Genomic DNA, 14,563 nt, shown 5'->3' with positions numbered 1-14,563 from the left:
ACATGAAAGCAGATCTATAAACATGCTTTATACACCAATATGTGCTCATAGACCTTGATTCTAACTTAAAAAATAGTAGAAAGGGAGCATTTTGGAGAAAAGTTGATTATTTCACTGACAGACAAGGAGATAACTACTTGCTGCTTATTGCTGCAGCCTTTTATTATGTATTCATACAGTTTCCATCTTATAATGTGCAAGACAATGGACATACTTTCATTACCCAGCAGAAATTCCAGGCTGCAACCCATAATCAAGCTTCATTTGTCTAATTGCAAATTAAGCAATTAGACAGAAATACTGCCATTCTGACTGAGTATAGCACTGCCCTACCTTGGCTACACAACTTCTGTAATCCAAACTACCCTGGTGAGGTCTTGGCCATCTCTGCATTGCAGAGGTTGTACTACACAGATGTACCTGAAATGCCAACAGCAGCGTTAAATACTTCTGAAGGCCATTCTGAAATCAGAGTATCCAGCTGCCTTTGAGAGCAGCTAATATAAGAGAGGCCTGACAGGGTTCTTAGTTCCTTTTCCAGCATGGCTGCTGTGGGTTTTTTTGGGTGGGAGGGGAATGAAGGCAAAACAATGCTTGAATTAGTTAAGCATATAGCAGTCACTACCACACAGTAGTAAATAGGTGGAACAGTGGATAACCAATCAAAACCTCATCAATAATAATTTAACATTTACAGAGATAGTCAAATATGAATTAAGATGGGGCAAATGGGGTAGAATAAAGCAAGGCCATAGATATTTCAAAGCACATGTAAATTAGCCTATGAGAATGTAGCAACGGTGCAACGGGGAGAAAAAAGTGTTGGAATGCAAGGAACTTCAGCCCAAAGCTGCAGACCTGGACTTGCCATATTACAGTTCAGCTAAGTGCAGCTAGCCAAAATCTGAAGTCAGTACTGTTTAAACGTCAGCTTCAGTATCTTTCCATTCACGACATGGTTAATGCTCAGTCCTATGCTGAGCTAGCAGTATATTAAAACAGCAGCATACGTATCACTGAACAGGGTGCTGTGCTACCTGGTTGAAATCCCATTCCTTCAAGGATGTAAAATGACACAAGAAGATACTAATCAACTTTTCCGTTGCAACCATTTCTATTGCCATGGGACTCTTTCCGAACAAGCATTAAGACTTTGACAAGGTTACTACAGAACACAGTAAACTTCGTTCTGCTAAGGTTTATTGCAGCAAAATTCTGCAAGAAAAAAGGGGTAGCTAGTTTTTTGGATCATACATGAAGCACTATCTCAACCAAAGAATTTTATTGTGCCCTGTGCAACAGCACCTCTTGCATATGTGGATGCTGAAAAGGACACTTTGGAGTTAGAACTTCCTCCAGGCTAAACTAAACAAAAACCTGTACAGCACTGACTTCTTCATACTGGACAGTTGTTCCAATGAGGATGCTGGCACAGTCAGACTTCTCCCACTCCATCCATACTCCAAAGTCTTTTGAAAAGCTTGCCAAAGTTTTAAGTAAAGAGGCTTTTAGATCAAGCATCAGCTTAAAGACCAGTCTGGTTTTTGTTAATCTGTTATCTAAGATATGTAGTAAAAGAACAAGGCACCAGCAATTTAGACATTGACCACAAGTTCGTTTGCTTAAGCTTAGGAAAAAATCCAAATGTTTTTCTCATCTGTAATTTGGACAAGCCCTAACAATAATTTCTTTTAAGAACCCGTTTGCAAAGATAAGACTGCCTATTGCTTAACTATATGCTTCTTCAGCAAAAAACCAAAACAAAACACATAGCTAGGCAGACTGAAGACATGCTTGTGCATTCCAAAGGGAGAATGAAACATTTCTTCAGTGAAGCATACTGAAGGTATCTCTAGCTAGAAAATTAATTCAAAATGTTAAGTCTACAGTTTCAAGCTTGCATGTAAAAACATGTGCCTGAGCACAGAATAGCTGGTCTGGCATGAGCAAACAATTTCTTTGTGCACACAAGGGAAGTTTCGGTTGTTTTTAAAAAGAAGTCAACTGGATTTTAGCTGTTGGTGAATCCCACCTCCTTTAACCTTAAGCCTAACTGGCACAGGTACATATGTAACCATAGGTTGTTATAAGGGAAAAGCATACATGGCAATGAGAGTGCACAGAAGTGGGCCTGTTGGTTTTGGGATCATTGCATATACTGAACATGTTCTGATGTCCTTTCACATAGCAAATAAGCAAAAATTACCAAATAGCTACAAGAGCTAAATAACCAGGAACACTTTCACATCACTTAAGCAGATGAGGCAAATTCAGCTGTAAATAATCTAAGAATCTAAACTCCTAAACAATTGTATACAAGAAAAAAGTCATGTACACTTTATTTGAGGTGTACCTTTGATGGTTTTTGCCAATTGCTGTGTTCTCATTACTTCAGACCGTTATTTGTTAAATAAAAATAGAGTGGTTTTAATGTAATCTCATTTTCTAAAATATGAATTATTACTTGCAGGTCAGTTTGTTTACATAGATTTGGTAATACAGGATACAAAAACCCTTCAGACAAACAACCCTCTAAATGACTTCCCAAAATAATTAACTAAATTGGTTCAAAATCTATTTCTCCTGTACTTCATTGCTAGCAAAGCAGGAGATTGCAAAGGCATACAAGTTTTGCGAGACTTAATTCTCCTTCAGGACGCAGGGTTTTAGCACTGAGTTGTTAGAATTCATACTTTGAGTATGAATGGTAATTATACTGTTTTATGTAAATTAAAAGCTTTAGGTATTATGTTTTTCAGTAATTTCACTTGTTATGGGAGACAGTGTAACAAGACACTTTTAGAAGACATCTGGCTTGAATGGATCTGTGTATTAAATAAAGCGAAATATAGACTCACAGGGTAAATCCTCTTGAAATTACTTCAGTCTCTTGAATGAGTCGTAGAGCTTTCCTCACGAGATTAGTGAAAGCTCGGCTATTCGCCACTGTTTCTTCCAGCTGGATACAGTATTTTCGCAGGGACATTTGCAGCTTGGCTGTCCTCCATGTGCCCCACACTCGAAAGACTGCATAGACAAGCAGAACTAGTCCCCACAGCAGCCACGATGATTCCTTCCACCACGAAGGAAGCATAAGCAGTGCACTTACAAAGGCAAGAAACAGCGAGACATCCCTGCAAACAGAGAAATTATCATCAACCACAGATTCCTGAGGTCAAACAAGTGGGAAAATCATGAAGCTTTTGGTTACATTTAAGATTACGCCATCTTATTACAGAGCTTTTATGTGGGTCCTGAAGGGAGCTGTGAACACTGAAAACTGCTCCTAGTGGGAGATTTAGATGTATATGTACATGGTATTACCTGGTCAGTATACTCTAAGGAAACATTTTTCTGGCGTTTTTATGGCACAAGCAAAATAATAATGTACCACTTTGAAAGATCAGTTTCTCCTACACGTATGGCTTTAAAAAAATACAAAAACAAAACAGAAAGAAAAGAAAATAGAAAAAGAAAAAAACCTGACTACTCAGCATTATAAGCCAGGGTGGGTAGGAACGGGAAGATCCGTACTTCCAGGTTCAAGAGTACAGTAGGGAAGGGCATGTTTCTTTTGGTAACAAAACCCTCAAGTAACGCCAGCTTTATTTTTTCCAGATTCTGACTCATTTAACTTGGACACCAAAACACCACTAGTTTTTAGCACATTTTTATAAGGATTGCTTGAATAATCATTTTAAATAATTTGGCAGCTTTTGAAAATCCTTAATGAACAGTATCTCAGTTCAGCTATTTCTCAAGGACATTTAAAAAACTTCATAAAGCTGTTATTTTTATCAAGAAAAATTCAACAAAAATAAGTAACAATTAGAAAATACACCGGGTTTCATATCTAGTATTATAGTTGCAGTTTTGTAAAATTATGACAGTCTTCACAGAGATGGATGGGCTTCAAGGTGCATAACTTTAACTTCTCACAATATTTTGAATGAAAAATATTCACTTTCTTTACCCCTTAAAGCTGCACATCCTGTATTTAGTTTTGGAAATACTCATAAGGTATATTTTCTCATTTCTAAAATAAGACATGATCTCTGGATTTCTATTTTCTGGACAGTTTTGTGGTCATATTTCAACAAGCTTTACAAGTGTTAACTCCTCAGGGCTACTGATAGGTTTCAGTAAAGGTCCAGGGTTAAAATATTCAAGATACGTAATTACCTTTTAAAAAGGCAGACACAAAGTCTGTAACCTCCTTGGTACATTAAAAAAAAAAAATCACACACACACAAAATGAATCACAACAATGAAAGACTGGAAGGGATTTAAGAGCTCATTTTGTCCATTTTCAGTTTCTGGTTAATCCAGATCATCACAGACAGACTGAAGAAGAAAATGGAGACTCCACAAGCCACCCAGGTAGATATTCCAACTCATAAGTATCCTCAGAATTCAAAAGATTTCCCCCAAGTCCAGTCTGAATCATTGGCAAAGTAACTGCATTATTTTTCCTCATATCCTTCCCTTTTCTGAACAGAATAAGCAACGACTGCTCACCACCTTCTTATTAACTACCTTCTCCACATTGTAACACTGTTCCATCTCACCTCAACTTCCTCCATTTTGGCCAAACAATCAAAAGGTTTTGATTGATTTGGCCAAACAATTCCAAAAGGTTACATTTTCTAAACTCACTATTCTTCTTGTTCTGCTCTGGACTGTCTCTGCATTACCTATGTTTCTCCAAGTGTGGTATCCAAAACCAGATGCTGTAGTCTAACACAAGGCTTAGGGAAAAAGAGAGAAAAGTAAACCCCATGTCCTGCATATAACAAGGACACCAGGATGAGATTTGCCATTTTTAAAATAATTTGCTGCCGCATTCAATTTATGCTCTGCAACGATGTGCTGATCCTTTTCTGAAGTAGTACTGACTACCCAATTATTCACCATTTTGTTTGTTAATTTGACTTTTCTCACCCAATGCTACACACATTAGACTTTTGTCTTTACTGACTTTGCTACTGATTTCAAGATATTTCTCCAAGCTACTTTTGAAATTCATTCTGCCAAAACACTTACAAACTTGGTGTCATCTGTAATCTGAGCAATATTCACAAATTTGTAAGTGTACTTTATCATCTGAACAGTTCAAGAAACAATGAATTGTGCTAGGACCAGGACAAACAACTGGGAAAATCTGGTTCAAAAGTTCTTGTTTGCCAGAGAGCCATCAATAATGACATATTACAACTTAAACAGTTCGTTTTTTTAACCTGCTGGGGCTTTATAATAGTGTTATCTATTTTGCTAAGATATGTATGAAAACATAGCACTGTGCTGTGTTACATTTCTATCTGTTGATTCCTGTCCATTTCTGAGAAAGTCACTTTATCAGAGCACCCCCCATCCTTGTTATTTTTCAAATACAGGTGGTAGCTGTTCAGACACTGCTGCAGCTAGCTCCTTCAGTATTCTAGGGTGAATTCCGCCAGCCTCTGCTGACTTGAATGCATCTTATTTAAATATTCTTCAGTCTGCTCTTCTGGTATTCTACAACTGAAAACTAATTGCACCCTCTCCAAACATATTTTATGAAGACCAGAGCAAAAAAAACACTTTCCAATTCAGTTTACACAATCATGGCTCATTTATCAAAATCACCATTGTATAGCTTTAGAAATTCATGAATTAATCAACCATGTTAGTTCTTCCTTAAAGCACTTACTAGGGTTTGGGAGTATCCATTCATGTTCATGTAGCCATCTCAGATTAAAACTTACTCTTTCAATAAAATACCCGAAGGAAAAAACATGCTTATACAAAAATTTGGGGACTAGTGGACCAAAGACTCAAAGACCTGAGAAAAAAAGTAGTTACTTTATTGCTGCATTTTATATAAAGAACACACATTTTTTGCTTGTTTCTCAGTGAATATGGTGGTAGATATTCTCTGTACAATACCAAATATTAGGAGTTGCTAGGGAGCGTAGCGTTGGAAGCTGTCCACTTTCCTGTTGCTTACACTGCCCTGCAGACAGGATACTGGGGTCAAGGAACTCAATCAGTTCCACATCCTCCTGCAGCAGAACTTCCTGTTGCAGGATGGTACGGAGTGTGTCAAATCGAAATCCAACATCCTTACCACAAATGGGAAGGAGAAAAACCAGGCATTAGTAAAGAATATGCAAATCCTTAGAATTAAGTTAGCAGAACAAAGAAAACACCCAGACACTCTATTGACAACAATCTGTTCCCAAGGACTACAGGAATGTTTCAGATATATCACAAGTAGCTACTTCGTTTTTGTTAAACTTTCTTAACTTTAAAAACTCACATACTACCTAACAGTTCAGACTTGCAGGATGCATCGCACTGACACTGTGATCTAACCTAGATAGTGACAATACCTGGAAACATGCCACAGATTATGCCAATGTATTTGCGTAAGAATCGGAGAGGTACTATATTTATTAGAAGATCATAAATAAAACAGCAAGCACTTTTTTTTTTTAATGACGTGACATAATTTATGTCACTAACAAACAAACAAAAAGAAAGAGGAAAGAAAGAGAAAGGTATTACAAATTAGTTAACAAAAAGTCACCTGTGGACACGTAATAACAGGAGGGGGTCAACGCACTGGAATCAAGCCCCCAGCGAAGGCAGTGAAGTCCTGTCATGCAGGATTCTGTGCCTTTCCCAAGGGAACTCGATCCAAACATGCAATAGCATGGGACTCCAAAGACCTCACACTTGCTAAACTCCAGGCAAACTTCAGGGAGTTACTTACTCATGGATTTGATGTCACAATAAGCTATTTTTTTCCCCACAGCTATAGCTCTTCAAAACAAATACACAGCTCTTGAAGACAAATATATCCATCAGAGAAGCCCCCTGAAATTTTAATTTGCATACTGCACCATACTATAATTACAAAACACTTCAAGTTAAGACCATCAAACAAAACCCAACAAACATTGAACATGTGCATCTTTGCATCTAGGTGGATTACAGGAGGGAAAGGAGAATATTTCTATAAAACCCTCTAATAGAAGTTGTTAACAGAAGTATGACATTTCACAGTACAAAATCTGTTTAGTTCTGTCATTGACAGAATGAGATTATTTATGAAACCATAAGATGGCTAGTCAAAAGTTTAATTCCATACATTGATGTATGGAAGATTGCAGGATAACTTGCAAGATAACTTGCATTCTACTTTTAATGGAAAACATTTGTTTCAGGACTGTGTGCAAGAGGAAACTCTGCCCTTCTCTGATGCATCCTGTGTCATCTCAGTACCCTACTGTAGCATGCAGCAGGAGAAACATGTTTTCCATACTCTTTGGTTGTGTCTCCATCTCAAGATGGACCCTACAAGTTCCTGCAGGCTCCAGAAGTAGGAGAATACAACTTCTGGTGAGGCAGATGGACACCCAACCTGCTTCTGAACTGCTGAGATGAGAGCATATGGGTAGTACAGGGAACTGTTCTTGCCTCTCCCTACAGCCAGACTGCTACACAGATGTCTGGCTTAACACGAAACACTGTTCTGAAGCATTGTAACGGATGTGCCTTAACCTGCTTCACTTTTCCCAAATGCAGAAGCACTGTGGAGAGCAGTGAAGAAACAAATAGGCAAGGATGGGTCCAGGGGTAGTACAGGTGCACTGCGATGGTGCTGTGTCTGGCCTAATAAGCTGAAACAGAGGGCCAAGCAATACTCAGATGAAGCTCTAGAGCCTTCTGTCTTGAGCTGAGTCTGCAAGGTGCTAGGCTGCAACATATGGACTTTCTTGAGTCAGCATCTCCACACTGCCTTCCACCAAATTGCATCGCTACACTGTAGATTAACACCTTTCAGCTTTCAAGGATTTAATTTTTCACACATTTTAATTTCCCTTTCACATTTTTAACATCTACAAGCTGGCTACTGATATTTTTCCTGTTCTTGCGTGCCCAGTTTGCCTAGCACAGTAACTCTGAAAAGCAGAATCAATATTATCTGGAGAAGTAAAACTCTCAGAGCCAAAACCAACAGTACAGATCAAATAGGGTGCTCAGAGGATGAGGTACAGAGGAGAGGAAGACTTGTGGATTTGGAAAGGAAATGGAAAAAAAACCAAAGAAGTGATCACTTACCAGTCGGTGAAGTATGTCATCGTTTTTCTTATATTGTGGAAAAGGAAACCAACTTCTAAAGAACTCAACTAGTTTTGACAGGATGCCTTGCTGAAGGGAACAGAAATTACTCCAATTAAAAAAACCCCAAAGCCAAAAATAAATAAATAACATCAGACAATTCCTTTATTTCTGCATTTGCTTTTCTTGTTAACTCAGACCCAAGTACCTGTAAGGAAGTTTCGCTTACTGTGTCTGGCCTAACTTCAGAGTACACTAAGGGAACATCTGCTTCCCGTCAGTTTGCCTGTACACAAGAGCGTGAAATAAAGCTTTCAGTAACCCCACCTATTCGGAGCATAATGGATTGTTATGTTGTACTGTTAAAAATAACTACAGCTAGAATTAGCTTGATCTCAAGTTGGCAGCTACTGCACTGATATGAAAGATTTTCTGTCTCCCTGAAGATAAAAAAAGCAGTGAAGTTAAATGGCTGACAGGAACTGAAGAAAAGTAAAAGACCAGGAGAGGAACAACCTCTCCTTGGCAGACCACCGCAGCTTGAGGACAAGGCTCTGGAGGAGTTGTGAACAGAACAGGGAAGAGTGACTGTAAGAAGAGGAACTGTCCCAGAAACTCCTTGTCCCAACTGGCATGTACTGTCAGGTACTTTGTCTCCGTGCTGCCTCCCATGCAACCTAAGTCCACACTTTCATCTGAGCTGTAAACATAACTTTGAATGCCACTAATTAGAGGGACTTTCTCTTGGTCACCGCATATTTTACTCATGTATCTTCCTAAAATATGATGCATAAAAGATTATAATTAAAGATGCATGATTTTTCTTCACTCTGCAGCCATTCAATTAAAAAAAATTGAGTTTTTGACACACACTGTATATCTACTTTCCTCAGACTGAGCTGACAGGAAGTATTTTTCAAAATATTTACTTGCATATATTTCAAGAATTCTGAGGCCCTACCTCTTAATATTCAGACTGTTGACATGCATCAGCTGAAATGTATGCCAAAAAAACCTAACTGTGGAGCACTCATGTTTTGTTGCATACTGTTTCAACATTAAAAAAACAAAACCACACCTGATTATAATAGCCTAATGTATAAAGGGTGTTTGCATTGAATGAGCTTCTTCCGTTTCCCCCCTTCTTGTTTTTTTATTTTTTTTCCCCCCAACTATAAGGTGGGAAATAGAAGAGTAAAACCAAGCAACAGGAGCTTGGAGCTTTGCGGTTAGCCCTGTGATCAGCCTGACAGCCCTCTGAAAGGCAGTGTGATACCAGTTTGATGCAGCAAGCCAGGGCAGAACAGCTGTGAGCAACATCGGAAATTGTTAGCCTAAAGCCCTTATGCTTCAACTATTTTTGAAAGAACTCACTTTCGAGTTCATTTAGGTAACCTAACTCAAGTTTTTCTTTACATATGCCTCATCTTTTTGTGTGCAGCTAGAATTGCAGACCTATGCCAAAAGGAAGTATTTTTAGGTCAGTGGAGAGACAAACCAATAATAGGGGTTTCATAATGATAGCTCTTCCCAATACACAGACATCATCATGGCTTATTAGGAGGAGCTATCCCAGCAATACGCACTTAGACTGTGGAATAAATCCAAGTGATTGTCTTTTGGTGTTTGTTGCTCAAGGGCACTGACATAAGTTGGAAGGGGAGAAGGGTGCCACAAACTGCAGCATTAGATTATCCTTCAAGTTTCTTGCAAAGTGGTGCAAAATAAAACAAAATTTTCCAATTACAATTTGTAGAAAATTGAGATTAAACAAAGGTCCTTACTCAGCATTTGAGTTGCAGACAGATGCTTCATTCAGAAGTACTTTTCCTAGTACTTTGGAAGCAAAGTACAGAAAAAATTGCCCATTTACTATTTAAAATTATGCCTCTTGGAGCCTACCATTTTCAACTGCTTAGCCTTCATAAGTCCTTGGGTTTTTAGCATGAACATTTAAACGTACACCAAGGATAATTTTAAACTGTTACCATCTAACTAAACTAGACTGTGGAATTACTGAAAAAAAACACCCCATACTAGTGTCTTACGTAAGTAATCTTTTGGTTTATTTTCCGTGTCTTAGTTTAAAAATAAAAATCTGAGCTTGCATAAACACTCAACAGGCATGTCAGTGCTTGAAAACACAAAACAAGACAACCCACTGTTTTGGGCTGTGACCCAGTGGAGTACAGTAACACTACATTATTCAGATCATTGCAATAGTGTCTCACAGTTTGCGTTCCCATTGGGAGTGTTACTGACAAGTAAAACAACTTTCATCAACACACAAGTCAGGTCACGTTGCCAATGCTTCTGGAGTATTCTTCTTACAACTTTAGAACACCACTCAGTCAAACTCTTTGTAAACTGAATAACAAAGGTGTATAGGTCCTAACATTTAAAAAAACAAAATAGCATAGGACGTGCACATTTTAGGTACGTTCATTTGAATCTAAAATAAAATCCTAAGGACTATTTCACTTTTGTACAGGACGAACCTGAAATAGCAAACTAGCAGCTATCTAAAATATCATCATTCACATTGGCATTGGCACCTTTCAATTCTGCACACTTCAGAAAGTAGATAATGCTACATATTCAATACATTCCAGCTACCTGGAGTTAGCATTAAGTGGGTGGGAGCCCTTGACAAAGGCAAAGGACTGGTCCCTCTGCCCTTCCACACCAGATCACCTGCACAGCTACTGCGGGCTAGCACCAACATAACCCTCAGTAGCTGCCTCTAGCATCCGCCCTGTTCTAGCGATGAAATATTATCATATCTAAGATGGCACATGGTGTGATGGTATAATCTATTTAAATATTCAGATATGCACAGCAGTCTAGGAAAATTAGTGAGAAAGGAAAAATGTAAATGGGAAGAAATAAATTCCTTAAAGATCAAGAGAATTACCGAAATAGGATTTAATTCCAGAAAACAGGTCTAGGAGCTCTTGCAAACAGTGCTTTTGGGTATCAAGTGGTCATGAGACCAGAACTTTAGCTGTAACTTTCTCCAGAGGCTGGTACAGTCAGGAACACTGCACCTATAATTATGATGCTAAATCACATCTCTGTACTCCCTCAGATGGGAGCTTGGCATTTCGTCAGCCCTCAGAACACAACCTTGAAGCACCTTCACAGCTTTTCAGCTCACTGTTCATTAAGGCCATGTTCTGATTAAAAAACCCCACCAAAACCACAAACACAGAGAAACATTTAAGATATGGTTTAAATTCAACTGATGCCTCCCCATTGCATTAAGTATGAACCATATGCTCTGCTTTGAAGGACAGCAAGACACAGCAGTAACATTTGTATCAGTCACTAGGAACCTCTTTTTTTCCAGATTTTTTTTTTCAGTCCCTGAAGATCCCAAACTAGATCTTTGCCTTGCCCAGATCTTGCCACATGTCACCAGACTGTGTCTGCACTGGGATCCTTCTTGACTGAATACAAGAGGAGTAAACAATCTCAACTCAAAGACAAAGTGATACTGCAGCTTTTCTATTTTTATTTTAATAAAGTGTTTACGGCATTTATAAACTTGCTTTTCAGAACAGAAGGAAAATGATACATACATACTAGGCATCACTCAGCATGGAACATCATCTATTCCCTGTGATTGTATTTTGCATTACACTAAACCTCAGCTAAGGTCATTTTATATTAGGACTGCGGGTAGGTACATATTCAGAACTCAGAAACCATTTGTTTCCCAGACATTTTATGTTTTCAGGCGACTAAGCCAGTGAAGGCTGAGAGAAGGGAAGTGATAACACTCTCACGTAAAAACATTATGTCATACATAAGTTGCAACAAAACCTCAGATCCCCCTAAAACCAGCCCACTTCTTCAAATATGTGGCCAGCTGCTGCTGCCTCTCCCTTATTCTCTTTCCTTCTGAGCCACCCTACCAAAATGGGTCGTGGAAATCAAACAACAAAACCAGACTTTCTGACATCAGATTACAGAAGTGCTAATGTTCCCGAACTGGTACTAGAACAGCAGCAGTAAGAAACTATGACATTTTATCACTAGAAATCACACACAGGTCTCTTCCTTATTTCCACTATGTGTCTTTGTCTAGACAGAGATGAGACAATGTGAATGTCATCCTAGTATTTGTAAAAAATGGACAGCCTGTTTTCACACACCCACTCCCTTCAAGTTGCAAGGCAAACCATGACGAATTACTTCTATATCTGACACAATACTGGAGGACTTGCTCCCAACACAATCAAATTAAGTGTAAAATGCTTAAGGGGAAGGGAGGGGAAAAAACAGAATACTTGAGGCTTTTAAAAGCAGTATATCTTAATACTTTTGAGGTTCTTAACCCCACAGCACTTTTGTATTAAATTCGGTGGGAATTATATATATGAACACAGCATCATACTGCTTTACTGACTTCCACAAAAGTAATTATGCAAAATAAAGTAATGCAGCTAACAAGTGATAGTCCATGCATTACTTCATAGTAATGAACAGACAACGAGCCAATGAAATATGTCACCCTAGCTTTCAATTGACAGTGGTTTAATTAAAGTCTTCCTGCACTAATCTAGAACAGGTATCTTCAATGTAAGCGTACCACAAAACAGCCAATAGCTTTAAAGGGAAAATATATTTTCAGGTGGTTTCTTGAGGACTATGGTGAGTAGCAGCTGACAGTTATGAAAAGTAAGGGTAGTAGACCTAATAATTCCATGAATCCTTCCAAAGGTAGTTTAAAATAAAGTATAAAAAATTGTGAGTTAAACTCTGAATTAAATTCAGCCTTGCCTTGTGACCACTGATAGAAGTAATCATTATTACAAATTATAATAGCTATCCACATCAACAGTAAGTAGAAATCAATTTATTCATTACATTTAAAATAATCTTACAGTAGAAAAAACAGCCAATGATGCATGGAGACACTGCAAGAATCATTTCTCTTTCTCCCCTCAGTTAATCTGTTCCTTAGGCTTACAGATCCTCAGTATATGAGACAGGAGTTCTGTATGAAGCTGCTTGGTAGTTTTTTTTCTACATGATTGCTGAACTCCCTGAAAAACTGTAAGCTCCAAATGACCATGGCTGAACAGTACAAAACTTAAGGATTATGATGATGGTACAATTATTTTTTACAGGCTGTGTCTAGTCTGTGTGCAGTGGTACTCACAGGTCTGCTCAATGTATATGCACTCTGTATCTTATCTACATGGTCATCTTTGATCAGAAAGTGGGGCATGAAAGAAGAAGGGAGACATGACACACTTCTATAGGACGACAGGTCTCAGAAACAGCAGATAGAGGCTGTGAAGCAAATTGTGAAATGCACCTGCGCAGCTGGTAAACACAAACTATGACCAATCTATCCATGAAGATAGACTCCACCAGGACTGAAGACCAGAGCCAAATCTTTCATGTTTTATTACCTTGTCTTTTCAAACAGACTAATGAGTGTGTGTGTATGTTTATATAGTCTATACAGAGAGTGGTTGAAATCAATATCGCTACATGAAAATATGACCCACCAACAGTTCTCTGAATAATGCTAGATGAATAAGCTCCATACTGCAACTTCTAAATTTCCACTTCAAAGACTGTGCATGTCAGTCCTTGCAAGTACCCCATGCTATTGCAAACATTTAAAAAAGCACACATTCTTCTCCCCAATCAGAAAAAAACTGACTGATGTTATCCACATCAATTCATACACCCCTGAATCCTACCCCACCTAAGATCTTACACAGAGCAGGACAGATTAAAAATCCCACAAGAAAAAAAAATTCTTCTGACTTAAAACAAAGGAGGAACAAGAGGGACCTGTACAAAACTGAAAAAAAACCTTTGCTGAAATAAAGCCTAACTAACTGTGACTATTACTTGGCTAATTCCTGGAAGCATCTTGAGAATTGAGTAGCAGATATATGTCAGGATAGCATTATTTGAGAAAAGATCCTAAGGAAAGCATTAGCTCTCCACATTCGCCATGTGACCTCCCATCCACCACAACCTGCGGAGAGACCTTCTGGACACCTCAGGGCTGCTCATATGGCCTCTGTTCGGGGGAAAATAGGACACTCTTCCCAGTTCACTGTCAGCCAATTGGGAGGGTGGAACATTGTGGAGCAGGGAAGCAGCAAAGCTTACAAATGAGAGGGAAGGGGTTGTGAACTTCTGATTTGAAGGTAGCTGAAGAGGTATAAAACAGGAATGAAAAACAGGAAAACCAAGTTCCAGTAGAAGGTTAAAAGTCACAGCAGGTAAGAATCAGATGACCTAAGGTGCACAAAGATGGAAGCTACTGTAGATGGTGGGGTGAGAGAGAAGAAAATAGTAATTCTACAGAGGCAGCACATCAACCCATGAATGCTTGGTTGGGGTTCTTACCTGTATGATGCTGCCCACCTCAGCCTGCAGTGGCCAGGACAGAGAAGTCTGCATGGAGGCCTCTTTTTCCTCCTGG

General features: G+C 38.7%; 1 protein-coding gene across 4 annotated transcripts in view; it reads right to left on the bottom strand.

Moving 5' to 3' along the window:
- The window catches only part of VEZT (vezatin, adherens junctions transmembrane protein), a 59,078-nt gene that overhangs the window by 27,033 nt on the left and 17,482 nt on the right, over positions 1–14,563 (bottom strand). For all 4 annotated transcript variants that reach the window (XM_064451046.1, XM_064451056.1, XM_064451075.1 and 1 more), the window contains exons 3-5: positions 8,107–8,196; positions 5,926–6,101; positions 2,859–3,134 (exon numbers count right to left, since the gene is read on the bottom strand). In XM_064451046.1, the coding sequence (XP_064307116.1) occupies positions 2,859–3,134; positions 5,926–6,101; positions 8,107–8,196 (542 nt within the window). The remainder of the gene's footprint in view (positions 1–2,858; positions 3,135–5,925; positions 6,102–8,106; positions 8,197–14,563) is intronic.

Source organism: Phalacrocorax carbo, chromosome 1 (assembly GCF_963921805.1).
Source record: "Phalacrocorax carbo chromosome 1, bPhaCar2.1, whole genome shotgun sequence".
Taxonomy (NCBI): domain Eukaryota; kingdom Metazoa; phylum Chordata; class Aves; order Suliformes; family Phalacrocoracidae; genus Phalacrocorax; species Phalacrocorax carbo.
Note: the sequence above shows the minus strand (reverse complement) of the source record. Positions and strands in the feature narration are given on the sequence as shown.